Here is a 26,036-nt window from a genome sequence, read left to right on the forward strand (position 1 = left end):
CGGGGGCGGGGCGCGATTCAGAGCGCGAAACATGGCTGGACTGGGTGCTGGCGGCAACGGCGACGGCTACCGGGACGAGGGTGACGACGGCGTGCTCAAGGCGGCCGTGGAGGTGTTCGCGAAGCTAAAGGTGCCGCGGGCCCAGGGAGCCACCCGGACAGCGGCGGCCGGGCGGCGGGGAGGGCAGGGCCTACAGCGGAAGTCGGCGGCGCGACGCGCCCGCCCTTGTGTTAGCTCCCGGCTGCGGCCTGTGTCCCGCTGCAGGGGCGGCTGGGGGGGGGGGGCACCTGTCTCTGCTCCTTGGGCCTCCACGCTTGCCGTCTGCGTGGTCCGTGCCTGGTAGTTCGGGCTGGCGCCACGCGGGCGCTGCCCCTTAACTTGTGTTGCAGGAATTCTGCGGGACCTGGCTGGGCGCATGAAGCAAGTGCAGACGCGGGGAGGGCACGGGCCCTGGCCTCCAGGAGCTCGCGGGGTCTAGGGGGAGACGGACGGGCGGGGTCCGTGTCACCCTGTCGAGTGGGAGTCAGGTGCCCGTGGGGAGGAGACCCGCTCCACCAGGTCCGACCGCCGGCCGGGGTCCGGCACGCCCTGCTTCTGCTCCGCCCCACCCCTCGCCGGTCCCCCTCCCCGTCCCCTGCAGACCGGCGCTAAGGGCGCTCTCACTCGACTTTTCCTTGGGTCTCCTAGCCGGGAGCCGGGATCAGAATCTCGCAATCTCGTCAGAGCCCCTAGTTGCTACTAGGTTACACTGCGCGGAGGGGGCGTACTTGAGGAGGCGGGGTGGCAGGCCACTGCAGGTGGGCTAAGAACGAGGGGAATTGAACTCTGGGCAAGACGGAAGGACAGTGGGAGGGACAGCGCTGCTGGCCGCGTGCCGGCCGCGGGGGTGGGGAGCGCGTGTGCTCACCAGCCTGGTGTGAGGGAAGGTGCATGGAGAGCATGAGAGCAGAAGTGCATCTCTGCCCTTCGGTCAGACTTTCTAAAGCTTCCTGGTTTTCCCTTTCCTTGCTTAGGACCTCAACTGCCCGGTCCTGGAGGGTCTTTATATCACAGAACCCAAGACCATTCAGGAACTGCTGTGTAGTCCCTCGAAGTACCGCTTGGAAATCCTGGAGTGGATGTGTATTCGGTAACATCTTTGTTTCTTCCTCCCAGTCCCTGGGGTACCCCCGGGGCCACCTGGGGAAGGGGGAGGGGTTGATATTTTTACAAGCAGTGGTACTCCCAGAGGGCTTCATACCTTATCCCCGGACATCACGAGAGCAGCTGTTTGGGAAAGAAGTGCCAGCCACGAAAGCCGGGCTCAAATTTGCCTTGGCACCCCCACCCCAGGGCTCTAGCTGGGCCATTTGCTGCCCTGCTGAAGTGCTGCGTGGTGCTTCTGAGTGTTCTTCTCGCTCTACTAGTTTCAGACTTGACAGGGCCTCCCTCCCTTCATTCTCAGTCTGGAGTTGTGAACTGTCTTACGTCTTGCCACTGAGGAGTGACAACCAGGGCCGAGACCCTGTTTCCCAGTCCTTCAGGTCAAGGTGTGCCCTGCTGTGTGTGCCTGGCACTCTGCAGGGGGAGCAAAGCCTGCCCAGATGGCAAGGGCAAAGATCCAGAAAGTCTTAAGGGAAGTCTGTTCCTTAGGAGCAGCAGCCCCTGAGCTGAGCATCTGTCTTAAGGCTGCAGTGCGGAAGGCTTGACCAAGCCTCATGGAGAACAGCCTCCTGTACTGTTGGGCGTGACCCCGGGGCCCTCTCTGGAGTGGCCACGGTTGGTACGGGAGTCTCTCAGGAGGCCAGGCGTGGGCCTGTTCTTCTTCAGCCTTGCCTGTCTGCCCTTGCAGCTAAGGAAGATGCCCGGGCAGGCGCCCGGTACTGGAGCAGCAAGGATCCAGCCTGCACCCAGCTGGTGTACTTGCCAGGCCACTGGACGGCAGCAGGCCTCGCCCTGGGCTGGGTGTCTAATGAATGGCTGGGAGGAAGAGGAGGCGTTTGCATGTTAGGGCCTCTGCATTTCCAGCAGCCTGTCCTGTCTTCCAGGCCTCAGAGCACTCTCATAACCTTTTCTCTCCCTCCTGGAAACACCCTTCAGGTCTCTGCATGTTACACATTCTCTTACATGGCCCGACTCCTTTTAAAGTAGCTCCCAAGGGCGCCTGGGTTGCTTAGTCACTTGAGCATCCAACTCTTGATTTCAGCTTAGTTCATGATCCCAGGATTGTGGGATCAAGCCCGGCTCCATGCTGAGCTTAGAGCGTGCATAAGATTCTCCCCCTCTCTCTCCCTTTCCCTCTCCCTCTGCCCCTCTCCCTGGCTCACATGCTTGCTCTCTCTCTCTCTCTCTCTCTCCCTCTCTCCCTCCCTCTCTCTTTCTCTCTCTCTCTCTTTCTAAAATAAAAAAAAATAAACTCTCCCCAGCTCCCAGGGCAAAACATATCCATCTTTCCGCTGGATACCCACAACCTTTTGAGCATACCGCTACCAGAGCCCTCAGCCCATGAATTCTGTCTCGGCCTGCTGTCCTGTCTGGCTCTGCAAAGTACTGGGAGCTGCTGGAGGGCAGGTAGCAGGTAGGACTCCTGCATCAGCCCCAGGCCGCACGTGTGGTCCAGGCTGTGGGCTGACAAGCAGGTGCATGGACACATGCGCACCCGTGTGTCCTTCTGGGCGCCTCAGGCTCGGATGGGTGTCCTCAAGGAACGGGGACTCCAGTGCTGCAAAGGGCTCAGGCATGAGCCCCAGACTTGGGCATATCTCTGTGTTCTGAATGTTATGGGTGCTGGCAAGGAGGAGGTGGCATTTGATCTGGGAGGGGACAGATAATGGCAGGTGCTCATTTCAACAGGGGTGAGGGACTGAGGTGTAGGAGGGAGAGCTGGGCAGCAGTGTCCTGAAGAGCAGCTTCGGGGAAGCTCATGCAGAGCCTTGCAAGCCGCATGAAGGCCTTTGTACCTCACGCTCTAGGCAGGGCCAGCGTGGAGCAACCTTCTGGAGTTGGCAGCTTTGGCAAGGTGACTCGGGGGTTCTGTGGTGGATGGGTTTGGAGGGGAGAGGCTGGAGGCAGGGAGACCAAGATGTAGACTGTTGCAACAGCCCCAGGATGGCAGGAGGCTGGCTTGGAATGACACATGGCTCATGTGACAGTCACTGCCAGCCCTGGAAGGACCAGTGCATGGTCCAGGAATTCAGGAGGAGAGGCAGTAGTGGGAATGGGGTCTCGAGCGTTCTCCCAGAACGAGGGAGGCCACAGCCATGTCTTGGAGAGGCTCTTGTGGACAGAGCCCAGATCTGCCTGGCCCAATCTGATGCTGGGGACTGGGTCACCTGCTGCCCAGAGAGGGATGCGTGGGAGTGTATGGGTATGTTCCTGAAGTGCTTTTAGTACTTTTATAAATACAAGAAGCTGAATCCTCTGAAGGAATAGGCAGGGAACGGATAATTGCTTCTTACAATCGCAACCTGGCAAAAGTGCCCTGGGCCTTTCAAGGGCCCGAAAAGAGAATTGGATAGAATTCAGTTTCAGTTTCTCCCATATTTCATGTAGGCTTTCTTTGCACGTGGCTTCTGCGTTTCAGCTCTTGCTTACGGCCGCTCTGTTCACCCCACTCCGGGTGGAACCTGGGAGCTGTAGCCAGTGTTGGCCGTGGGGCTCAGCGTGCTGGCTCTGGCCGGCCCGTGTGCCGAGCTGGCCCGCAGCGTGGGGTGGAGCAGGGCCACGGGGTCCCCTGCGTTGCTGAATTCAGGGCGCCTGGCTTTCCTTGGCTCCTGAAGAGCTGTGCTTGCTTTTCAAGGCCTTGAGTGCCGTTCCTTTTTGCCCTGCTCCCTGCTGCTTCAGGAAAATCAACTTTAATGAAAGCCCTTTCCAAGTGAGGTCGCTTAGGCTTTTGTGGATTTGTTCTTTAGTGTGTTGAAGTGGTTTGCTGTGGTCCAGCCTGATGGATTGCTGAGTGCTCTCTGCTCCTTGGCGCCTTATGAGTGGGAGCGTCGCCCAGCAACCAGGCCCAGGGCCCAGCCTCCTAGCGTTTCACACGGCGGGGGGCTCCTTCTCCCACTCCTTTTGCCCCACCCCTTTTTGGCAGAAAAGTTGGCTGCCTCAGTGAGTCTTGAAGACAGGCGATATAGCTGAGGCTCCCTCTCTGCTGTACTTCTGCGGCGTGGGGCCCGGGGCCTCAGGTGCAGGGTGGCCCCACCAGCTCCCAGGGTCCCAGTGTTGTCAGGGCAGGTGTGGCCTGGGACGCAGGCATTCATTCGGAGGCGTGGCCCCAGGGATGGAGAAGTGAGCCCGCTTCGTGGAACAGCTGCCCTGCCCTTTTCTACCATGCAAAGTCAGCAGGTCCCTAGGGCTGGCAGGCCACTACACCATGATGGCAGAGTGGAGTCCCGGTCCCTGCTGTCCTGTGGAAAGAGCCTCTTCATCTTTCTGTAGGCGGGGCTTGCCCTGGCAGCCAGCTCCTGAGGCTCCCTGGCAGGCAGGTGTTAGTCTCAGCAGCTGGAGCGACGTCCCCACGGCCTTGGTGTTGTGCTAGGCCTGGTGCTAGGGGCTGGGGGTGCAGTGTTCAGACCGTCTCGTGATCATGGAGGAGACCCAGTCTGGGGGGCCTGAGCTGTGTGTTGCTTATGACGCCTGCCTTTGGATGTGGTCTCTGGAAACGGTTTTGCCCATCAGCTCGGTGTCTTAAGGCAAGATGCTTATGAGTGGCCACCGTCCCATGTATCTATCTGGTATCATCAGGGCTGGGGCTCTGCTGGACCTAGGGGGACAGCTGGGATTGCTGTCTCCCAACCCAGGGGCTGGGGCTGTGATCCCAGAACCTATCACACTAGGAGCCCCCAAATGGTTTAAAGGTGTGAACTGGAGTAGCCTAATGTCCTGCTGATTTAAGATTTTCAAAAAAGAGAAAACGTCCTTCCGTTGAAAGAGCTAAGCATGGGCATTTACTAATGGCACATTATTCCATGGCAAGAGGCCCTGATTATTCATTTGTTAATACACACTGGCTGCCTTTTCTGTGCTGGCTGCCATGGCATTAGAGCCCAGATGTATAAAAAGAAAAGTTGGCTCCTGGCTTCAGTGGGCCTGCGGTCTGGGAGGTGGGAGCTCAGTGGGAGGTCAGTGCCCGGGTCCTGCTGTGATGGAGGGATGCCAGGATGTCTGTGGGCCTGGCCCTCCCCCAGCTTCCCAGGGGACACCCAGGCAGGGCTTCAAGGATGCCCGGGCAGGAAGGGCCTTGGTGGACAGCCTTCAAATGAACCTGCAGCATGGTTGAAAGAAAAGCCAGCCCCTCGGTTCCTTCTGAGAAAGAGCTTCAAGCTTTGAGGAAATCAGGATTTTCCTCTTGGGTGGTCATTTTGTTTATCATGAGAATTTAAATTTCAGTATTCAAATCCACATTTCTGAGGTTCACTTGCAGAAATATCTTGTGTTTTTTTTCCCCCTGGTAACTTATGGAGTTGACGTTCACATCACATAAAAGCGTCCATTTCAAAGTGAACATTTCAGTGGTGTTTAGCTCACGCACAAGTAATTCACTTTTTTAGAGCACGTGCGGGGAGAGGTCACTAGGAGCCTCTGCGGCCCGCTCAGGACTGACCAGTTTTGCTCTTTGCCTGCAGGGTCTGCCCCTCCTGGCAGGACAAGTTCAGCTCACTAAAGGGGGCCCCAGTCGAGGTGAAGATCCAAGGTGAGTCTGCGTTACGGGACTTTGGAGTTGGGGGGTGGATTCTGAGCTTGTGCGTGGCCTCCTTAGCAAGACGGAGTGAATTTCCCATCGGATTGGTGTTTACTGCTGGCCAGCGCACACCCTGGAGATCTTGCCAGAGCCTTCTAGAATCAGGGCACACTCACACCCTGTGCGTAGGCCAGTGGGAGAGTTCCTCTCACAGGGGCATGCGAATGAGACCAAGAATGTGTCACCCTGCCAGCCCACCCGCCAGGGCACCAGAGGCGGGGACTGGTTCTTGCCGATGCCACTGGTGGTTCCGTCCCCATCTTTCTGCCGTGTGCACGCTTGATAGCTCTCCATAGGGCTTGTCTTGTAACTGCTTCTTTTCGATCTTTTGTTGGCAGAAACGGTTCTTAATCTGGTGATGAACGTTAGGCAAAAGGGGATAGGGAACAGTCCTCACAATGGTGTCTCCGAAGGTCAGATTTTCGTGGGCCTGCGTTTGGCCCATCTACTCCAGGGTGGGTGACCTGGACCCTGGAGCTCCAGTGCAGGCCCCGGCCGTCACTGCCAGATTAGTTATCCAGGGACAGTTGTCCCCGAGGCTGAAATGGCCCAGAAGAACAGGGTGTCGTGTCTTGGAGCGTGAAGGACCGGCCTGGGCTGCACAGCGGTGCTGCCCTTTCCCCAGTGTGTTATGGCCGGCACTTTCCTACTGATGGGACAACGTCAAGGCCAGGTGAGCCTGGCCATCAGCCTGTATCTGAATTCTTTCACACCCACCCACCCACAGGTACTAACCGTGCCCTTAGTCCAGCCAAAGCCTCGACCTCGCCATCCCCGGCCTAGTTTCCTCTTCTGTAGAGCTGGGGTGACAGCCTTGGCCTCGCCCACCTGGGGAAGCGTGCCAAGTGTCAGAGCAGGTGGTAGGACACGGGGGCTTGTCAAAGGGTATAATCCTCCAAAGAGGATTCGGACAGTTCATGAATTCATTTGACCAGTATTTGTGGAGTGTCTCCCACGCACCTGGCATTGTTTTAGGTGCTGCTCACACGGCCCTTACGTGCCAGCTGGGAGAAACAGGTGATAGATGGAGGCAGCAAAGTTCTGTGTTGCATGGTGAGAAGTGCCATACAGCAAGCCAGGTGAGGGCAGAGTGGTGCATGGGCGGTGAAGGGTGCTCCTGTGGATATAAGATGGTTGGGGAAAGCCTCCCTCTCTCTCTTCGTTTTAAAATATTTATTTACTTATTTTGAGAGAGAGAAAGAGTGAGTATGGGCGGGGGAGGGGCAGAGAAAGAGAGGGAGAGAATGCCAAGCAGGCTCCACACTGTCAACGCAGAGATGGGACTCCATCTCACAAACCGTGAGATTGTGACCCGAGCCAAAATCTAGAGTTGGACGCTTAACCGACCGAGCCACCCAGGTGCCCAAGGCCTCCCTTTTAAACACAGACTTGCAGGAAGGGAAGAAGCGAGCCTGGCAGATCTCAGGAAGAATGGTGTTCAGGGTAACACGACAGCAAGTGCAAAGGGCTTGAGGTAGGCTTGCTTGTGTCTTGCAGCTGTGAAGAGCAGCAAGGAGGCCGGGGTGGCCACTGCAGAGTGAAGAGCAAGGGAAGAGTGGTGGGGCGAGGGCAGAGAGAAAGGCCACAGGGCCGGATGAGGCTAGGTCTGTGGGCCATGGAAGGACAGTTTTTATTGTCAGGAAAGCTGTGGCCTGACTTAAGCTTAAAGCTGTGGTGTCGCAGGGGCCCTACAGCCGCTGAGCTGAGAACGGGAGGCCCGGGCGGAGGCCGGGAGAGCCCTGGAGGCATGTTGCGGTGATGCAGGCAAGACATGGGGACTGGGCGGCAGTGGAGGTAGAGTGTTGGCCAGATCCCGGGCTTATCCTGAAGCGGGGATTGGCCGGGCTCACCGAGACTTGGACGTGGCCTAAGCAGGAGAGGAGCTGTGGAGGACACGAGGGTTTGGGGTTAAGGGTTGTGGGTAGAGTAGGCATGCTTGGGGCTATGACTGGTATTTGTACTCTGTTTCCGGGATTACTAGCGCTTTCACAAAAATGCTCTGCTCGTTTCTTGCACCAAACCTTCCAAAGCAGATGCCAGAGTTAGGCCTGTTGGATCACTGACCCATGTCGGCATAGGAGATGGGCTTTGCCCATGAAGGAGTAAGGGCACTGCCACAGAGCTACTTCGGGGGTTCAGAGCTGGCATTGGCCCCAGGCTTTCTAGCTCCAAGTCCGGGCCTTTCTCTCTGTACCAGATGGTTGCTCAGAAAATGCCCAGAGCACCCTGTAAGGTGTGGCTGGGCACCAGGTAGTGACTCAGTTTCCCAATCTGTACCATGGAGCTGAGGTCTGCCTCCTAGAGCTGCTGGCAAGGTGAAAGGAGACGATGATGATAAAGGCCTGTAGGAAGGTTCCCTGACCTCTGTCAGCTCCTCAGGAGGCTGGCTGCTTCTCCTAGAAGCCAGACAGTGTTCCTTACATGGAAGAACGTCAGATGTGACGCCCTATTTTCAGCCCAGGAAACTGATGCGGGTCACACAGCCAGAGGCATTCCTAGGTATCCTGTCCCCGCCTCCTTGTCCACCTAGGCCTTCTGGGCCTAGCCTGGCCTCTGGGACACCGGCCCACCCATGCTGGAGCGGGAGCACTGTCCCCAGAGCGGCGCTCGGCAGTCTGCGTGTCAGCGTGCCCCTGAGCGCACGGTGTCCTCTCCTGCCTGGGTGGGCCTCTGCGGTAATAGGATCCTTGTGTTCTGACAGAGATGGTGAGACTAGGCCAGGAGCTGATGCTGTGTGGGCTGGATGACCAGGAGCTCCTAAAGGTAAGAGAGGGTCCTCTCCGTCCCCACAGGCTGGGGACCTCGGTGAGGCTGGGTTAGGGGTAGGAGGGTATCTTTCCTCTGGCCTCAGGAAGCCAGCATCCCAGCCACTGTTCCTCAGCCCCCTGGGACAGGAATCAGTAGGATTCCCTTGCACACACCCCAGCCACCCCTAGGGCTAAGCGGGGAAGGCCACTGAGGAGGCCCGAGGCAGATCTCTGGATATGGTGACTGAAGGGACAGAGCACATCCTGTCCTCGGTCAGTGACTTCATATGCACTGGCACTGTGGTGGGTACTTTATATGCCAGTAGCTGTCACACTCACCCTTGGCAGTAGGTACTTATCTTAGCCCCATTTCACAGGGGAAGTGTCAGACAACTTGCTCTAGGTCACCCAGTGACAGAGCCTGGCCTCAAACCCAGGCCTCTGGTCCAAGCCCATGCACTTTCCCTGACTCGCTGGCCCCCTGCAACTTTCTGAACAGAAGTGACCCTGATCCACACCCGCATCAGTCAAAGGAACCCTACCCCTACCCTTAGAATCTTGTCAAACTCTTGAAATAATTATTTTCACGTTTTGGCTATTAAATAATAAGATGAATGTCAGTGTATATGTTTTTAACTGAAGACACGTCTTCAGTTCTTTTGGGGGTACATAGCTAGGAGTGGTAGTGACAGGTCAATGTAGTAAATGTAGTACATTTAACGGTTTGAAGAATGTTGTGCCAACCTGTTTTCCAAAGTGGCTGCACCATTCGACATGCCCACTAGCAGTGTGTGAGGGTTCCGGTTCCTCCACATACTCACCAAAATTTGTTCATCTTTTTCATTCCAGTCATCCTGGTGTGTGGGTTTCGATTTGCATTTCCCTGGTGGCTAATGATGTTGAGCGTCTTCTCATGGGCTTGTTGGCCATTTGGATATCTTCTTTGGAGAAATGTCTGTGTTCAGTTCTCTTGCCCACTTTTTAGTTGGGTTGTCTTTTATTGTTGAGTTGTAAGAATTCTTTATATGTTCTGGATACAAGCCATGTCAGATATCAGATTTACAAATATTTTCTTCCATTCTGTGGATTGTCTCTTCACTTTCCGGAATTATACTTTAGAGCACAAAACTTTCTAGTTTTGATGAAGTCCGATTTATGTATGTTCTTCTTTTGTTGCTTGTTCTTTTGGCGTTATAGCTAACAATGCATTGCCAAATCCAAAGTCATGAAGATAGATACCTATCTTTTCTTCTAAGAGTCTTTAAAAAATTTTTAAAGAGAGAGAATGAGAATGAGTGGGGGAGAGGGGCAGAGGGAGAGGGAGAATCTTAAGCAGTGTGGAGCCTGACGCGGGGCTTGATCCCATGACCCTGGGATCATGACCTGAGCCAAAATCAAGGGTCGGATGCTCAACCGACTGAGCCACCCAGGTGCCCCTCTTCTAAGAGTTTTATAGTTTTTACTTCTTACGTTTAGGTCTTTGATCCATTTTGAGTTAGTTATGTATGGTGTAAAGTGTGTCTCCAACTTCATTCTTTTGCATGTGGCTGTTTAGCTTTCCCAGCACCATGTATTGAAAAGACCATTCTTACCTCATTGAATTGTCTTAGCATCCTTGATGAAAATCAGTTAACTATAAATGTGAAGGTTTATTTCTTGATTCTCCATTCTGTTCCATTGATCTATGTCTGACTTTATGCCACACTGTCTTCATTAGTGTAGCTTTGTAGTAAGTTGTAACATGTGAATCTTTCAGTTTTGCTCTTTTTAAAGATTGCTTTGGCTTTTATTAGTGATTCCACTGAATTTCCCCATGAATTTTACAATAAGCTTGTCAATTTCTGCAAAAAAGCCAAGTGGAATTTTGATGGAGTTTGTGTCGAATCTGTGGGTTGTTTTGGGAGGTATTGCCATCAACTATATTAAGTCTTTCTATCCATGAACATGGACTGTCTTTCCATTTATTTAGGTTTTCTTTAATTAAAAAAATTTTTTTTAAAAAATGTTTTATTATTTATTTTTGAGAGAGAGACAGAGTGCGAACAGGGTAGGGGCAGAGAGAGGGAGACACAGAATCCAAAACAGGCTCCAGGCTCTGAGCTGTCAGCACAGAGCCTGACATGGGGCTTGAACTCACAAGCTGTGAGGTCATGACCTGAGCCAAAGTCAGATGCTTAACTGACTGAGCCACCCAGGCATCCCTATTTAGGTTTTCTTTAATTTCTTTAAAAGCTGTTTTGTAGCTTCCAGTATATACATCTAAATTTGTTCCTAAGTATTTTATTCTTTATGATGCTATTATAAATGGAGTTGTTTTCTTAATTTCATTTTTGTATTGCTCATTGCTAGTCTGTGGAAATACAATTGCTTTTTGCACATTGCTCTTGTATCCTGCCACGTTGCTGAACTTGTTTATTTGTTCTAATGTTTTTTTAGTGGATTCCCTTAGGATTTTTTATATAAAAGACTGTGTCATCTGCAAATAGAGATAGCTTTATGTTTGCCTTTTCAATTTGTGTGTTTTTAATTTCGGTTTCTTACCTAATTATTCTGGCTAGCACTTCCAGCACAATGTTGAATAGAAGTGGCAAGAGTGGGCATACTTGCCTAGTTTCTGATTTAGGAGGAGAGCATTTGATCTTCACCTTTGACTATGATGTTAACTGTGAATTTTTTATAGATGCCCTTTTTCAGGTTGAGGATACTCCCTTCTATTCCTAGTTGTTGAGTGCTTTTGTCATGAAAGGGTGTTGAATTTTTGTAAATGCTTTCTTTGCATCTACTGAGTTGATTGTCTGGTTTTGTCCTTTATTCTTCCTTTATTTGCGATGTTCCAAGTCTCCTTCTGGTATCCTTTCACCTCTGTCTGAAGGATGGCCTTTAGCAATTCTTTTTTTTTTTTTTAATTTTTTAATGTTTATTTTTGAGAGAGAGAGAGAGAGAGAGAGAGAGCATGCAAGAGTGAGAGAGAGAGAGTAGGGGAGGAGCATAGAGAGAGAGAGAGACATAGAATCCAAAGCAGGCTTCAGGCTCTGAGCTGTCAACACAAGAGCCCAATGCGGGGCTCGAACTCATGAGCCATGAGATCATGACCTGAGCCAAAGTGGGACACTTAACCGACTGAGCCACCCAGGTACCCCTAGCAATTCTTTTAGAAGTGGTCTGCTGGGTCCAAATTCTCTTAGTGTTCCCCTTTATTCCTGGTGGGTACTGGGTACTGGGCTGGCAGTTCTTTCTCTCCACGGGTTCCAGTGAGAAATCTGCAGTCATTTGGGTAATTTTTCTCCTGTGGGTCATGCATTGTTTTTCTCTTGCTACTTTAAAACTTTTTTTTCTTTCTCTTTGTTATCAGTCTTCAGTAATTTGATTATGTTTGTGCGAATATTTCCTTGGCTTTCCTGTTGGGATTCGTTCAGCTTCTCAAATCTATAAGTTTGTGTCTTTTCCCAAATTTGACAAGTTTGCAGCCATTATTCCTTCAAATATTTTATCAGTGCACACATTTGTCTCCTTTCCGTTTGGGCCTCCTACGACACACATATTAGACCTTTTATTATTGTACCACAAGTCCATGATGCTCTTAAATGTTTTTCCCTTCTCTGTTGCTCACATTGGATAGTTTCTGTTAATCTGTTTCCAAGCTCACTGACTCTTGCCTCTGTACCCTCAATTCTGCTATTGTGTTCATCACTGAGTTTTTAATTTCAGTTATTCTTATTTTCCAGCTCTAAAAAAGATACTTTTTAAAAAAATTGTTTCTTAGGGTGCCTGGGTGGCTCAGTTGGTTAAGGTCTGAATTCGGCTCAGGTCATGATCTCACAGTTTAGGAGTTCAAGCCCTGCACTGGGCTGTGTGCTGATGGTGTAGAGCTTGGGATTCTCTTGGGAATTCTCTTAGGATTCTCCCCCCTCCCCTTGCCTCTCTGCCCCTTCTGTGCTCATGCTGTCTCTATCTCTATCTCAAAATAAATTAAAAAATATTTTTAAAAAAGTTGGTTCTTTGCTGATGTTTTCTATTTTAACTTTCGTTTCAAGAGAACTCATGATTACTTACTTGGCATTTTTATGACTGCTTGAAATTTGTCAGGTAATTCCAACATCAGTGCCATCTTGTGATTGGCGTCTGTTCATTGTCTTTTCTCACGCACGTTGACTTTGACTCTGGGTCTTGTTGAGTTTTATGAAGAATGTTGATATTTGTGTTGTAGCAGGTACTTGACCTGGTCAGGCGTAAGCTGCACGTTCTGCCTCCTTCCCTGGGCTGTGCTTCCGGGGTTGGCCCGCTTTCCACAGCCTTTGTGCTACTGTTCAGGCCCTCCCTGCATGTGGACCGCCTGACGGTCAGCCTGGGATCTGGTGTCGGTCTCTCCCCTGTGATCATTTGTCAGTATGCTCCTGGAGATCAGATCTATCCCTGCACGGGTGGGGGTGAGCCCAGACATTCAAAACAGATTTATGGGATCCCTTTCTCTAGCTTGTCACTCCCTGTCCTCTCTTTGATACTATCTGGTTCCTGGGGGAAAGGGCTCTCCTTTGCTGCCCTGCAGCCATAAAGCACCCACTTCTGTGACTGCACCACACTGAATGGAGAGGAAGATTCCCTGCTCCCAGAGTATTGGCTTCTGCAGTTTTCTTTTAGTAACCACCTTTGTTGCTGCGGCCACCACTGCCATGATATTGCCTGGGGTCTGGGGTCACAGAGCAGAAGGAGAGAAAAAAGCCTGGAGATTTTCCCTCCTCTCTCTGAGTGTTAGGGGTTTCCTTTTCCTTTTCTGGAGTTCTCTGTCTGTACTGTTATGTTCCCTTCTGGGTTTGAGCTGGGCTGAGTGCAGGTCTAGAGAGACCAGAGGAGAGAACATGCTAGATCATCGCCAGCCTCGATGGTCACCTAGGATTCTGGCATGCGTCCTTGACATGCCTGCTGATACTTGCCCTTCTGAGACTATAGACACCTGCCACATGCATTCTGTCCTGCTCTGAGAGGTGAGTATTTAGTGGGAGAGGAAGCTGGTCTTTTCATCTTACCTGGAACTGGAACCCCTCCCTTCCTTTTTATCTTTAAAGATTTTTTCATTGTGGTAAAATGCACATAGCATAACATTTACCATTTTAACCATTAAAAAAATTTCCCAGCAAGCTCTGAAGGGTTCTATTCTGTTTTAAAAAATATTTTTTATTGTGGTAAAATACACATAACGTAAAATTTACCGTCTGAACTACTTTTAAGTGTGCAATCAGCGTTAAGTACGTTCGCATTGTCGTGCAACCATAGCATGCTCTGTCTAGTTCCAGAACATTTTTATCACCCTAAAAGGGGATCCCGTGACCATTAAGCCATCACTCCCTGTTACTCACAGGCCCTGGTACCCGCTACTCTCCTGTCTTTATCTCATATAAATGGAGTCTTATGGTATGTGGCCTTTTGTAATGACTTCTTCACTTAACACGATATTTTCAAGGGCCATTTATGCTGGAACATGGATCAGTTCTTCATTCCTTTTTATGGAATAAAAAATAAAAACAAAATAATTCATGTTGGCATTGTTGAGAGCTGGGAGTTGGTGGGGGGCATGGGAGAAAGGAGATATGGAGATATGGGTATAAGATAATTAGGTTTGGTCAAACCCTGTAGGAATTTGAATTGGGAATATCAGCATGAGCTCTTAATGTATTTTAACTTAAAACCTGAGTGTGTGGTGTGGTGTGTGTGTGTGTGTGTGTGTGTGTGTGTGTGTGTATGTGTGTGTTTCCTCGCTTTATCCTCTTAAAAGGACAAGAACAATGACAGTCCAGTTGTAACAAAAGCCTGGGGCAGGAAATGTACCAGTTGAGTCAGGAGCACTTTGTTACACAAGAGAACAAGGCAGGCATCCAAGAATTTACAGTTACATCTGAAGGACTCAGCACGCAGCTATCAATAGAAGCCCTCATTGGCCAGAGAGGGAACATCGTGAGATGATGAATGCATCGGAAGGATGATGACCGCAGTAGACTGAGGCCTGTCAACATTATTTCAAATCCATGGGTTCATAATAGTTTTAAAAAGTCATTTTGGTACCAAAAGCACAAACCAAGAGAAAAAGATAGATCAATTAGAGTTCATTAAAATGAGCTACTCTGGTGCTTCAAAGGACATCAAGAAATTGAAGGTAATTGAAGATAATCCATAGAATGAAAGAGAATCTTTGTCAATCATATATCTGATAAGGGTCTGGTATTCAGAATCCATAAAGAGTTCTTACAACTCAATAATAATAAGACAGGGAAGCCAACAGAAAACTGGGCAAAGGAGCTGAATACATTTTTCCCAAAACCTCGATGAGATCCCACTTCATGTGCTGTGGGAGGGCCAGGATTTAAAAAAACAAACAAAAAGGAAAGTAACAAGCATTGGTGAGGATGAGGATGGGTTGGAGCCCTCATCCATTGCTGCTGGGAGTGTCAGATGGTTCAGTCACCGTGGCAGACAGTCCTGCTGGTTCCTCTAAACCGTGCCTCACAGTTTAGAGTGCCTCGCGGCCAGTGCTTCCACTGCCAGCTGCGGACCCCACAGGACTGGCCACGCAGAAACTTGTACATGAACAGGAAGTATTACTTGATAGACAGAGAGTAGGAAAAAACCTTGAAATTTCCATTAATCGGTGCGTGGATAAACAAGTAATAATAAAGAATAAACTACTACGTGGACGAACCTTAAAAACATTATGCTGAGTGAAGGAAGCCAGTCACAAAAGACTACGTATGTAAGATTCCATTTATAGGAAGTGTCTAGAAGAGGCAAATGCATAGAAGCCAAAGGAGATCAGTGGGTGCTAGGGGCTAGGGCTGGCGGGGGTGGGGGGGATGGGGTATGGGGAGTGACTGCTCATGGGGACTGGATTGCTTTTGGGGAGTGATGGTCATGTCCTGTGCTTACCTAGTGGTAAGGGCTGTGCAGCTCTGTGACTATCATAGCAAGCCCTGAACTATGTACTTAAGAAGGGTGAATTCATGGTGTGTGCGTTACATCTCAAATACAAATCACCAGCGCAGCTCAGTGGAATGGAACACCTCTGGGAGAGGAGTGCCCCAGGCTGCCGGAGCGTGACCAGGGAGCGGGCAGGACACATAGGCTGGGACCACCCAGTGGGCTCAGCACTACAGTCCCGGTCCTGACCCGGGCTGGCAGAGCCCAGAGCAGGGATACCAATCTCTTCCCGGGCATTCGGGGGGCTACCAGAGTCAGGGCTGTGCCGAGGAGGGCACAGCAGGCAGGGTGGCCCAGCCCTGGCCACTGGTCAAGGCTTTGTGAGGTCCTGAGTGATAGTTGCTGTCATGTTTCTGTCTGGGCTGTCTCCTGTCTAGACAGTGTCCCAACCTCTGCCTCTGCTTTCATGCTGCCCTCAGGTATGTTACTCGGGCTCAGTGTCACTTGGCCAGATTGGGAGAGTGGGTCAACAGGAGGTACTGACCGGGCCCAATCGCCCAGTTTTAGACTGAGAAGCTTGCAGAGCCACTGATCCTGTTGATGTGGCTACACAGCCGGGAGCCAGGCTTGTAGGAAAGTGCCAGGCAGCCATAGGCATGAGGCCTGGCACCCATGGAGAGGGAGCTGGGCTGTAAACGTAGCAGAGCATGTTCCTGTCCCCAAATCTACTCCCCAAGCCAGGGCTGCCTGGCTTGAAATGCCGCCAGGAACCGCACAGCCCTTCTACCACAGCCTGTGCCTTCCATGCCCACTTTAAGTGCAGATGCTTCTTGGAGGGCTTTATAGTGATGCCAGCTGAGCAAATCGTTTTGTGGCATCCCTCAGAATAGTGGGTCTGTGAGGGCAGCGGCAGGAAAGATCTAAAACGGAGAGGCAGGCCCCGGCTTTCTTTCTGATACCGTTGCTCACACCAGGCTGTCTGGAGTGGGCTGGGCCTCTCAGCTTGTAAGTGTTTGGGTCCTGTGAGTCTCCTCTCCTTCTTGAAGCCTTGAGCTCCTGGCCAGGCGGGTCCCTGCTGGGAATCCCAGCTGCCTTCAGGCCGGGGGGCTCTGTCAGCCGTGAAGTCTGGCCACTTGTTCTTCCTGTGAGGAGAAGGGTCATCACAGGCCATTCCTGGCTGCAGAGGTCAGTCTGAAGGGAGAATAAGCCTCCGCCCCGGGGGCGCTCCTGAGGAACAGAGCGGCTTCAGTCCCTGCGGGCCGTGTTCTGCCTTCGGCAGGCCCTGCCGTGCTCCACACAGCCGCCCAAGAAGCTGTGCTGTGGGCTGTGTGATGGGCACGTGCTCGTGTATCTTTCTTTTTTCAAAGGTGTATTTGTTTGTGAGAGTGAGAGAGAAAGAGAGCAGGGGAGGGACAGAGAGAGGGGGAGACAGAGAGTCCCAAGCAGGCTCCTCACTCTCAGCATAGAGCCTGACGCGGGGCTTGATGCCACGAACCGCAAGACCACGACCTGAACCAAAATCAAGAGTCCCGTGCTTCACCGCCTGAGCCCGCAGCCCCTGCCCTGGGGCCCTGCTCCCGTATATCTCTGCTGCACTTCCCAGAGCCTGGTCCCGGGCATCATCGCCACCCGAGGCTGGGAGCACTCGATGACAGCAGCCCCTGAGGCCGTGGGCCCCGAGCCGCTCCAAAATGCTGCCGGGTCGGGCGCAGGGAGTTGCTGGTGCAGGCCACTCCTTCCCACTGGCCCCAGCAGGGCAAGGTGTGGGGCAGGGGACCCCCCAGCACGTCTGGCCTAGTGAGTGGGTGCGCCCTTCCCTGCCCAGGGCCGGGCCTGCGCCCAGAAGCAGTTGCGCTTCATGAACCAGCTGCTGGATGGGGTCCAGAGCCTGACTGCCGGATGCTGCAGCCGCTCCAGGTAAAGGCTCAGGGCGGGCTCTCCACAGAATGGCCGGTAGGCACCTTGGAGCTCCACGTGGAGGTGGTGGGGCTGGGGGGCCCACTGGGCACCCAGGCCCACCACCACGTACGTCTCCAGCTGGGGTCTTACTCGCCACTCTGGTGGTGGCAGCTGCACACTGGCGCGCGGCGAGGTGCGAGCCCGGGAAGGACGTCCCCCTAGGACAGTGCTCACAGCACAGCGCTCACGGTGCCGGGCTGTCGGTGTGAAGGTGCCCTGCAGGCCTCGGAGAAGACAGGCTGGCCTGCGGAGGAACACGGGTGCCCGCGCTGTCCCTGCAGGCAGGCGGGCTCTCACAGGAATGGGGCTTGGTCATGGCCACCAAAGCAGGGCAGGGACTGGCGGAGACATCGTCTCCCGGCCTCTCTGCCTGGTCTCGTTTTGCCCCTGGGGTCTCCCCTGGGGGACTGAGGGCTTCCTCGGCCGGGGGCCTCAGCAGATCTGGAGGCTGTGCTGTGGCCAGTGACAGCGTGGCCTTGGGGATGCCCCAGCAGTGTGAAGGAGCACTTAGAGGACACCAGAGAGAAGAACGAGGTGCTTCTGGGGGAGCTCTTCTCCAGCCCCCACCTGCAGACGCTCCTGAGCCCCGAGTGTGAGCCATGGTCCCTAGACGTTCAGCCCTTCCTTAGGCAGCAGAGCGGTGCCTGGCAGAGGTACGTGTCCCACTTGGTCCCGTTAGCCGGGACACACCCTTCCCCGTGTGGCCGGCGGGTGCTCCGATGACTGCGGTGGCACTCAGCTGGGCACGTCCTCTTTCCTCTCCCTGCAGGGCCAGCCCCTGCGTTGAGTTGGAGGACGTGAACGTGGTGGAGCTGGGCAGGCAGCTGCAGGAGAGCGCCGCCAAACTGCAGGCGCTCAGGGTGGAGGTGAGGGGCGTCGGCTCCCGGGGGCCATGGGGCTTGGGGCTGAGGGCCCGACTGCAAGGGCCCCGCTTTGTGCCCAGGGCAAGGAACGTGACTTCCCCCGCCTCAGGGGCCCCACCTTTACAGCGAATGTGTCGTGAGGGTTAAGTGAGGTGGTGTGTGCACAGGGCTCCATGGCTTCTAGAATGTTGTGGGTGCTCAGCCCATGTGAAGGGGAGAGGCAGGCAGACTCTGGGCAGATGTGGAGAGGCTTTCGGAAGAATGAAAGAGATCGGCCTCACGCAGGCTGTGCACCGGGTCCTGAGGTCTGGGCTTTCACGGGCTCTCTTGCACATGGCCTTCCCACCAGTCCTTGGCCCGTCCTCTTCTTCCTGGGGAGGAGACTGAGGTCCACACAGGCGGCAGCGGCTGCGCTGAGGCTGGAAGCCGGGCGGCTTTGTGCAAAACCAAGTTGTTCTCTGCATCCAGTCTTGTGTATCTGACGCGGGAGGAGACTTGGTGCCCCAGGGGCAGGCAGGGCCTCGAGGACCCCTCTACCTCTGGCTTTGCTGTGCTTTGAGCAGCACAAGCAAGGGGGCGCTGTGAGCGGGGCCGACACCAGCACCCTGGACCAGAAGCTGCGCCTGGTCATCTCTGACTTCCACCAGCTCGTTGTGGCTTTCCTCCAAGTCTACGACGACGAGCTGGGTGAGTGCTGCCAGCGCCCGGGCCCCTACCTCCACCCGTGTGGCCCCATCGTCCAGGCCGTGCACCAGACCCTGACTTCGTGCAACCAAGTAAGAATCACCCTTTCCTGCCCCGCTCCCCCCCTCCCTTCCGGCTGCCTCCGCAGCCCCCAGCCGCACACATGAGGGCAGGGGCCTGGGCCGGGCTTGGCACGGCTGGGCTCTGGCCCTCAGCCTGGGGCTTGCACAGGTTGGGGAGGGCGCTTCTCCTGGTGCCGTGGAAGGGGGAGGGCTGATGTGGATGTTCCCTGAGAAACCTACCGCATTTCAGGGGGCTGTTAGGTGAGCCGAGACCCTGGGGCCAGAAGAGGTTTGTGTACTGCCTGTGCTGGGTCCTAGTGGACCATATGGGACCCTTAGCCCAGCCTCTAGCTTTTTTGTCCCTGTATTGGGGTCACTCTGTCTTCATGATATACCCAAGTGTATCGTGGCCAGTTCGTTCTTGTGTATGAGCAGGAACTATGCCAGCCAGACGGCCAGACGTTTGCCTGCCTGTGACCCAGCTCACACAGATGGGAAAAAGTGGTCCCACGCTGCTCAGCTGACTACATAAATATTTACCTCCTCATTTGTTGTTTCACATTTCAGATCCCTAGAGTCCAACCTAAAACACTGGGTTGGTTGTGATTATGAGTGCAGTTGCCACACGTGGAACTCTGACATTGGCTCAGGGCTTCCATGGCATTTATCTTGTTTTTTTGCAAGTTTAGCTTAAGTGCTGCCGAAGCGAGCACCGTGTCGGTTTAAGACAAAGACTCCTAGACTTTCCAAACCTCCGTCCGTCCTGTCCTCCACAGTTCTGCCGACAGGGTCCCATGGGGTACAGCCCTTTCTCACTGGAGAGGCCCTTCTGTTATCTTGGGACATGGGTTTTCCCATCGTGCCCTGGCTTTGCTGGGCCACTAGTGTGGGATGGGGCACGTAATAGCGCAGCATCCCCACTGGGCCCAGAAGAGAGGAGTGAGGACGGAGAACTCTGATTGGTGACTCTCCAGCTGCCCTTGGGGGAAGCAGGGGATGGCTTCTGCAGGTGGGCTCAGCAGCATTTGATGCCTCTGTGCCACTCCCCCTCCCTCACAGCTGCTGAGAGCGGTCACGCAGGTCGCCGACACCTCGGCAGAAGCCGTGCAGATGGTGAAGCAGCAGCAGGACGAGCGCATCTGTTGGGGCGGCAGCAACCCTCTCACGAGTCTAGGTATGTGGTCGCCCGCCTCGCGTGTGGCCCTTTCTTGCTCGACCAGCATTTGGGGAGTAGCTGGGGACTGCCCCTTGCTCGCTTCTTCTTCGGATGCATAAGGTTTTCCCTCCTTTGAAAAAAAATGCTTTCTATGGATATAAAATAAAAAAAAATTAATTGTGGGAAATTGGGATAACCCAGAGGTGTGTGGAGGTATGGTAAAAACAGTTTGTTGGGGCACCTGGGTGGCTCACCCGGTTGTGTCCGGCTTCGACTCCGGTCACGATCTCGCGATTCGTGAGTTCAAGCCCCGTATTGGGCTCACTGCTGTCAGCCTGTCAGCGCAGAGCCTGCTTCAGATCCTCTATTCCCCTCCCCCCCCCAAAAAAAAAACCCCAAAACAAACAAAAAACAAAAAAAACAGTTTATGACCTGATGACCCAGAGATGATTGATGTTAGTATTTTGGTCTGTTTATCTCTATTCTTTTTTCTCTCATCATTTTTTACTTTTTTGTGTAAGTAATCACAGCACATATACAGTTCTACTTATTTATTTATTTATTTATTTATTTATTTATTTTAACGTTTATTCATTTTTGAGAGACAGAGACACACAGAGGATGAATGGGGGAGGGACACAGAGAGAAAGGGAGACACAGGATCTGAAGCAGGCCCCAGGCTCTGAGCTGTCAGCACAGAGCCAGATGCGGGGCTCAAACCCACAGACCATGAGATCATGACGTGAGCCAAAGTCAGACACTTAACCGACTGAACCACCCAGCCGCCCCACATATACACTTTTATATTATGTTCTTTCCCTGGGACCATTTTATAAAGCATTTTCCTGGGATGCCTGGCTGGCTCCGTGACTAGAGCACACAAGTCTTGATCTTGGGGTTGTGAGTTCAAGCCCCACAGTGGGCATAGAGCTTACTTTAAAAAAAAAAAGCATCATTGGAGTGCCTGGGTGGCTCGGTTGGTTAAGTGTCCGACTTCTGCTCAGGTCATGATCTCACGGTTTGTGGGTTTGAGCCCCGCATCGGGCTCTGTGCTGACAGCTCGGAACCTGGAGCCTACTTCAGATTCTGTGTCTCCCTCTCTCTCTGCCCCTCCCTCACTAGCACTCTGTCTCTCTCTCTCTCTCTCTCTCTCTCAAATATAAATAAACATTAAAAGCAATTAAAAAACACATTAAAAATGTTATAAACATTTTCCCGTGATCTCGAAGTAACATTTTTTAAAGTTTATTAATTATTTTGAGAGAGAGAGAGCGTGCTCATGAGCCAGGGAGGGGCAGAGAGAGAGGGAGAGAGAGAATCCCAAGCAGGCTCCGCACCATCAGCACAGAGCCTGATGTGGGGCTTGAACTCACAAACCATGAGATGATGATCTGAGCCAAAATCAAGAGCTGGACACTTAACTGACTGAGCCACCCAGGCACCCCTTGAAGTAATATAATATCTTTAATTGTGAAACCCTATTCTATCCATGTATTTGCTGTAATTTGCTTAACATTTTTTATTATTGAGCCTGTAGGTCATTTTCAGCTTTTTACTATTATATATAATATAATATAATATAATATAATATAATATAATAGTAATATAATGTGGATGAGCCCCTGGCAGAGGGCGAGCATCTGCAGCGGGGGCAGGGGCGGTCTAGTTCACACGCGGTTCGTCCATCCTGCTCCCCAGTCTTCACAGTCTGCATCATGAGCACGGCTCACTTATGTGCTCCACGTCCCTCCCCCTGGCAGTCTGCTCAGGAGATGCAGTGTTCCCATGTTAGATCGTGTCCTTAGGATGTGGTTCTTGGCGTCACGGCAGCGAGGCCCATCTCCGTCGCTGAGGCCACGCGGTACCCGTCTTCCTGCGTCCTCATCAGTGCTAGATCGGGCCCTTCTGGCATTTCTGTTATTGGATGGGCCAAAAGTGTGTCTGCATTTAGTTTCAATTAAAGTTTTGGCCGAGTACATTTATTGTTTTATTATGGAAATGTGCATTCAGAAAAGGTCTTTTTTTTTTTTAAATACAAAACACAGTGTTTAGGGAGGAACCTGAACTCATAGGGATGGAAATACGAAATAGTCGCACCCTCCACCCCTGCCGGGCTCAGGTGCCGCCCTGTCCCAGGTCGTGTGTCTCTTCTTGTCTACGGCTAACTGCCATCCTGACTCTGATGATTACGTCTTCGTGAGACGCATCTACCACGTCGGTCTCCGTAATTGGTTCATTTTCATCGCCATGGAGCTGAGGGTGGCAAGCTCGGTCTGTAGAGAGTCAGATTGTACGGTCAGGCTGTGTGGGCCACAGTCTGTGTCCAGGCCTTCGTAGCCTGTGATGTGAGACCAGCTGCTGATCTCATGGAGACCCTTTTATAGCCCCTCTTCTCCTCTTGGTCTCAGGATCATCCTGGTCTTTGGCTTGGAACACTTTCGTTATCATCTGTCTTGGTGTGAACTGCTTTGGCTTTATCCCCTTTGGAGCTCTTTGAGCTTCTTGGATGTATAGCTTCATTTTTCATCAACACTCAGCCAGATAGTTCATGACGTTTCCTTCTCCTTCACTTCCTGCTTGCTCCGAGCCTCGAGGTCAGCCCGAGGTGATTGCTCGGGTCCTTGTCGGGTCTCTCCTGGGTACGTGCACAGCCGTGGGCACACATGCGGCCCTGCCAGGACTGTCGGAAGTCCTTGCTCCCCAGCCTCTCCTCCCAGGCTCCAGCTCTTAGCCACTGCCTCAGGTGGTAGCAGTGGATGCATTTGCCTATAAATGTGTCCCCCCAGCACAGCCCCAAGGAGTGGCGCTAGGTCACAGATCTTCTGAGTCATCCCTTTGCACGGACTCTCCAGCCAGCCCTCTCCTCAGGCAGCCGGCATTGGCCTTGGCATGAATACTTGCCACGTGTATACCGGGCACTCAAAGGTCTCTCTCCTTCCTGACTGACTCCCACAAAATCGTCCATTTGAAAAGCTGTCGTAACGTTCCTCCTGGTCACCACTGTCACTGTGACCTCCCCCCTGCACTGTGTTTAATTGCTGTTAATAAAATGCTTCTGAACCATGCTGTCATTAATAAAACAGCGGTCATTACTGCCCTTTGCCGTGTGCCGTCTCACCTGACTGCAGGACTGCTGGGTGCACAGGACTGCCTGCTCTCCCTGGAGAGCCTGGCATCCTGTAGGTCTGGACAGTAGTGAGGGAAAACTCTGCGCCCGGGGCGCAGGGCCGGGGCTTGACTCTCATCGCTGCAGCTCCTAGGTTTTGTTTGACATGAGTCCTTAGCCTGCAGACGCACCCCGGAGAAGCGGTTAATGCCACCTCCGTGCCAGGGCCAGTCGGAACGGCCTTCCCGCCTTCCCTGTTCCCACCTGACAAACTGAGGGCTTCGGCCTCCGTGACCTCTTCAGGCTCTGCGGCGGGGGAAGGTCTGTGTGTCTGCGCCACCTCCCTTCCCAGTATAAGAAACCCGAAGCGAGGGGCTGGAGTGCCTGCCGGGCCTGTGTCCTGTGCGCGGAGCGGGCTTCGGTGACGTGGGGCGGGCAGCCCACCCCGTCGTCATTCACTAGTCACCATGTCGACCAGGTGGACCCGAAGCCCCCTTTGCCTCGGTGCCGAGAGTAGCGGAGGGGAGCTGACAGCACCGGCGTGGAGGGGTGGATGGTAGCAGTCGGTCGCATGCGGTGGATGGAGAAAGCCACGGCCCAAGGGAGAAGGGGGAGCCTGTCTGCCAGAGCTGCCGCTGGCCCAGGGCCCTGTGGCCAGCGGCCCCGGGGAGGGGCAGTGGTGGGCGGGCCAGAAGGGGAGAGAGCAGGCAAAGCAGGCCAGTGAGGCAGGTCGGTGCTGCCAGTGAGGCCTTAGCCTGCTGTCACGTAAAGAAAATGATTGACGTGAACGGCAGCCCGGGCCCCCGGTGTGGCCGGCAGCACAGGAGAAGCCCGCCTTTGTCTGGCCCGAGGGCCCACGGCAGGAAGGCCACTTCCGTTGCCTTGCGCCCCGCGGGGCTCCTGCTGGGGAGCACGAGTGTCTCCCCCAGAGTGGAGCGGGGGCGGCCCCCTCTCCCCAGCCTGGACCAACGCCAGAGAAGAGAGAAGAGAGACCTGGACCAGCAGGGCTCGTGGGTCTTGGAGAGAAGAGAACTTTGCAGCAAACCCTAACCTAGAAAACTAGGAAACACCAACAAAGAGAAAAACAAGCACACACTCTTAGAAGTTAAAAGTGTTGAAAAACATCACAGGGAAAGAGCTCTGTGGGGGGTGGGGCAGCAGGAGAGGCAACAAATCTGTGAGAATAGAGAGAAAAGAGACAGGCGAACAAAGTGACAGCAAGCATAAGCAATCTCAGCGGCCCGTGGCCAGCAGGCCCTCCAGAGAAGGCGAGGAAGGAGAATAGAGGGCGGGGACCGGTGAGCGCAGAGCTGACGGGGCGTCTCTGGATTCCAAGTGCACCACGGACAGAACTGAAAATACGCACCCCTAGGTCCAGTGCTGGGGTCCAGGCTTGCGGACACAAAGCCGGCGGCCTCCAGAAGCTAATGCCTTGCACGTTTGGAGGGCGGGGGGCTTCTGGCCTAAACCCAGAGCCCAGACAGCTCTGAGCCACGCGAGCCCAGGACAAAGGGGAGGGGTGCGGACTGGTGGAGCACCCGGGGTTGAGGCGGCCCACGGAGGGCGGAGTGGAGCTGGAGTGGGGCTCGAGGTGGGGATGGCCTGAGGATTCTGGAGAGGCAGGTTACACCCAGAGGGACCTAGGAAAAGCCTATCGGTGGAGAAGTGTGATCAGGGCGGTAAACCGCACCCAGTGGGAGCACTGGTGACAAGTGGGGCGGGCCGTGGGTGCCCGTGATGCCTGAGCCTCAGGGTCCCCCTCCAGACAGGCAGGACCAAATGTCAGTGAGAGACCCTGCCAAGTGGGAGGGCAGAGGGCCAGCCAGGAGACGGAAGAAGGAAGAAGGTGTCTATTTAAGTTAAGGCAGAGCCCAGAGTGGTGCCCCGAGTCCCCAGGGTGGGGGAGGGGTGTGAGTGAAAGTCCCTGTATGTCATGCCCAGGGGTCACTGTCTGAAGTTGGTACCTCAGGAGGCAGTTGCGAATTATGGTGGCATCCCCTTTCCCTGAGAGCCGGGTAGCGGGCCGTGGCAGTCGCCTGCAGGCTGGAGGGCAGCTAAGGCGCGTGGCATTTGCCTTGCTTGCGTGCGTAGCTTGCTGTTCTGACCGAGATCGAACACACCGGCAGAATCAGAGGAAGCCCCAGCTCCTGGGCTCTGGAGCGAGGGTGGGGACGGGCACGGACGCGGCCCAGTGAGTGGAGCCTGAGCTGGGGCTCGGCCTGGCACCCACAGGGGCAGCTCCTGGCCCGGCGGTGTCTGGGGGCACGCTGGGAGCCGGGCGCCCGGGCTGCAAGCCCTTTGAGCGCCAGGCGCAGGTGGGCCCAGGGCCGGAGGAGAACCAGCGAACCACAGTGTAGGCCTGGCTGGCGGGGAGGGGGGTGCGGAGTGGCCTCTTCTGGGCCGGGAAGCACTAGGGCTCACTTTGCTGTTTGTATTTTGTTTTCTGTCTGCAGCCACCAAAATGGAAGAACTAACTGAGAAATACAAGATCTTCAATGACAGTCTGAAAGACATGGAGTAGTCTGGGGACTGGAAGCTCTGCCCTGAGGAGCCAGGGCCGCGGGGGCAGCGGGCGGAGGGGGGGTGGGGCGCAGGGCCAGCCCTGAGGCGGGAGAGGCAGTTACAGCCGCACACTCAGCGGGAGCAGTCCCATCGGCCCCATCAGCGGCTTGGGACAGAAGGAGGGAGAGGGCAGACTTGAGCTGGACAGAAAGGAAAGCTCGGGTTCCAAGAAGCCGCCTCCTGACTGCCTCCTCCCCTCTGCCGTCTGCCTGGGGCTGAGGGGGCCATGGCTCCCCCACTGCTCAGTCTGCCCTTCTCCCCGTGGTGGTGTCCCA

At 53.8% G+C, this 26,036-nt stretch overlaps 1 protein-coding gene across 2 annotated transcripts; it reads left to right on the forward strand.

Annotated features, from left to right (window-relative positions):
* HAUS7 (HAUS augmin like complex subunit 7) lies at window positions 1–25,759 on the forward strand. 2 transcript variants are annotated; one of them, XM_019437677.2, is made up of 10 exons: window positions 1–130; window positions 1,014–1,129; window positions 5,601–5,668; window positions 8,418–8,479; window positions 17,195–17,286; window positions 17,820–17,981; window positions 18,098–18,194; window positions 18,755–18,967; window positions 19,997–20,111; window positions 25,653–25,759. In XM_019437677.2, the coding sequence occupies exons 1-10, from the start codon at window positions 32–34 to the stop codon at window positions 25,718–25,720; spliced, it is 1,092 nt and encodes a 363-aa protein (XP_019293222.2). In that variant the 5' UTR covers window positions 1–31; the 3' UTR covers window positions 25,721–25,759. The 2 variants fall into 2 exon arrangements, with proteins under 2 accessions (XP_019293222.2, XP_053747430.1); XM_053891455.1 differs by lacking the exon at window positions 1–130 and adding an exon at window positions 162–558.
* The last annotated feature ends 277 nt before the right edge of the window (window positions 25,760–26,036 follow it).

Source organism: Panthera pardus, unplaced genomic scaffold, assembly GCF_024362965.1.
Source record: "Panthera pardus isolate Hobbes unplaced genomic scaffold, ASM2436296v1 HiC_scaffold_27, whole genome shotgun sequence".
Lineage (NCBI taxonomy): Eukaryota > Metazoa > Chordata > Mammalia > Carnivora > Felidae > Panthera > Panthera pardus.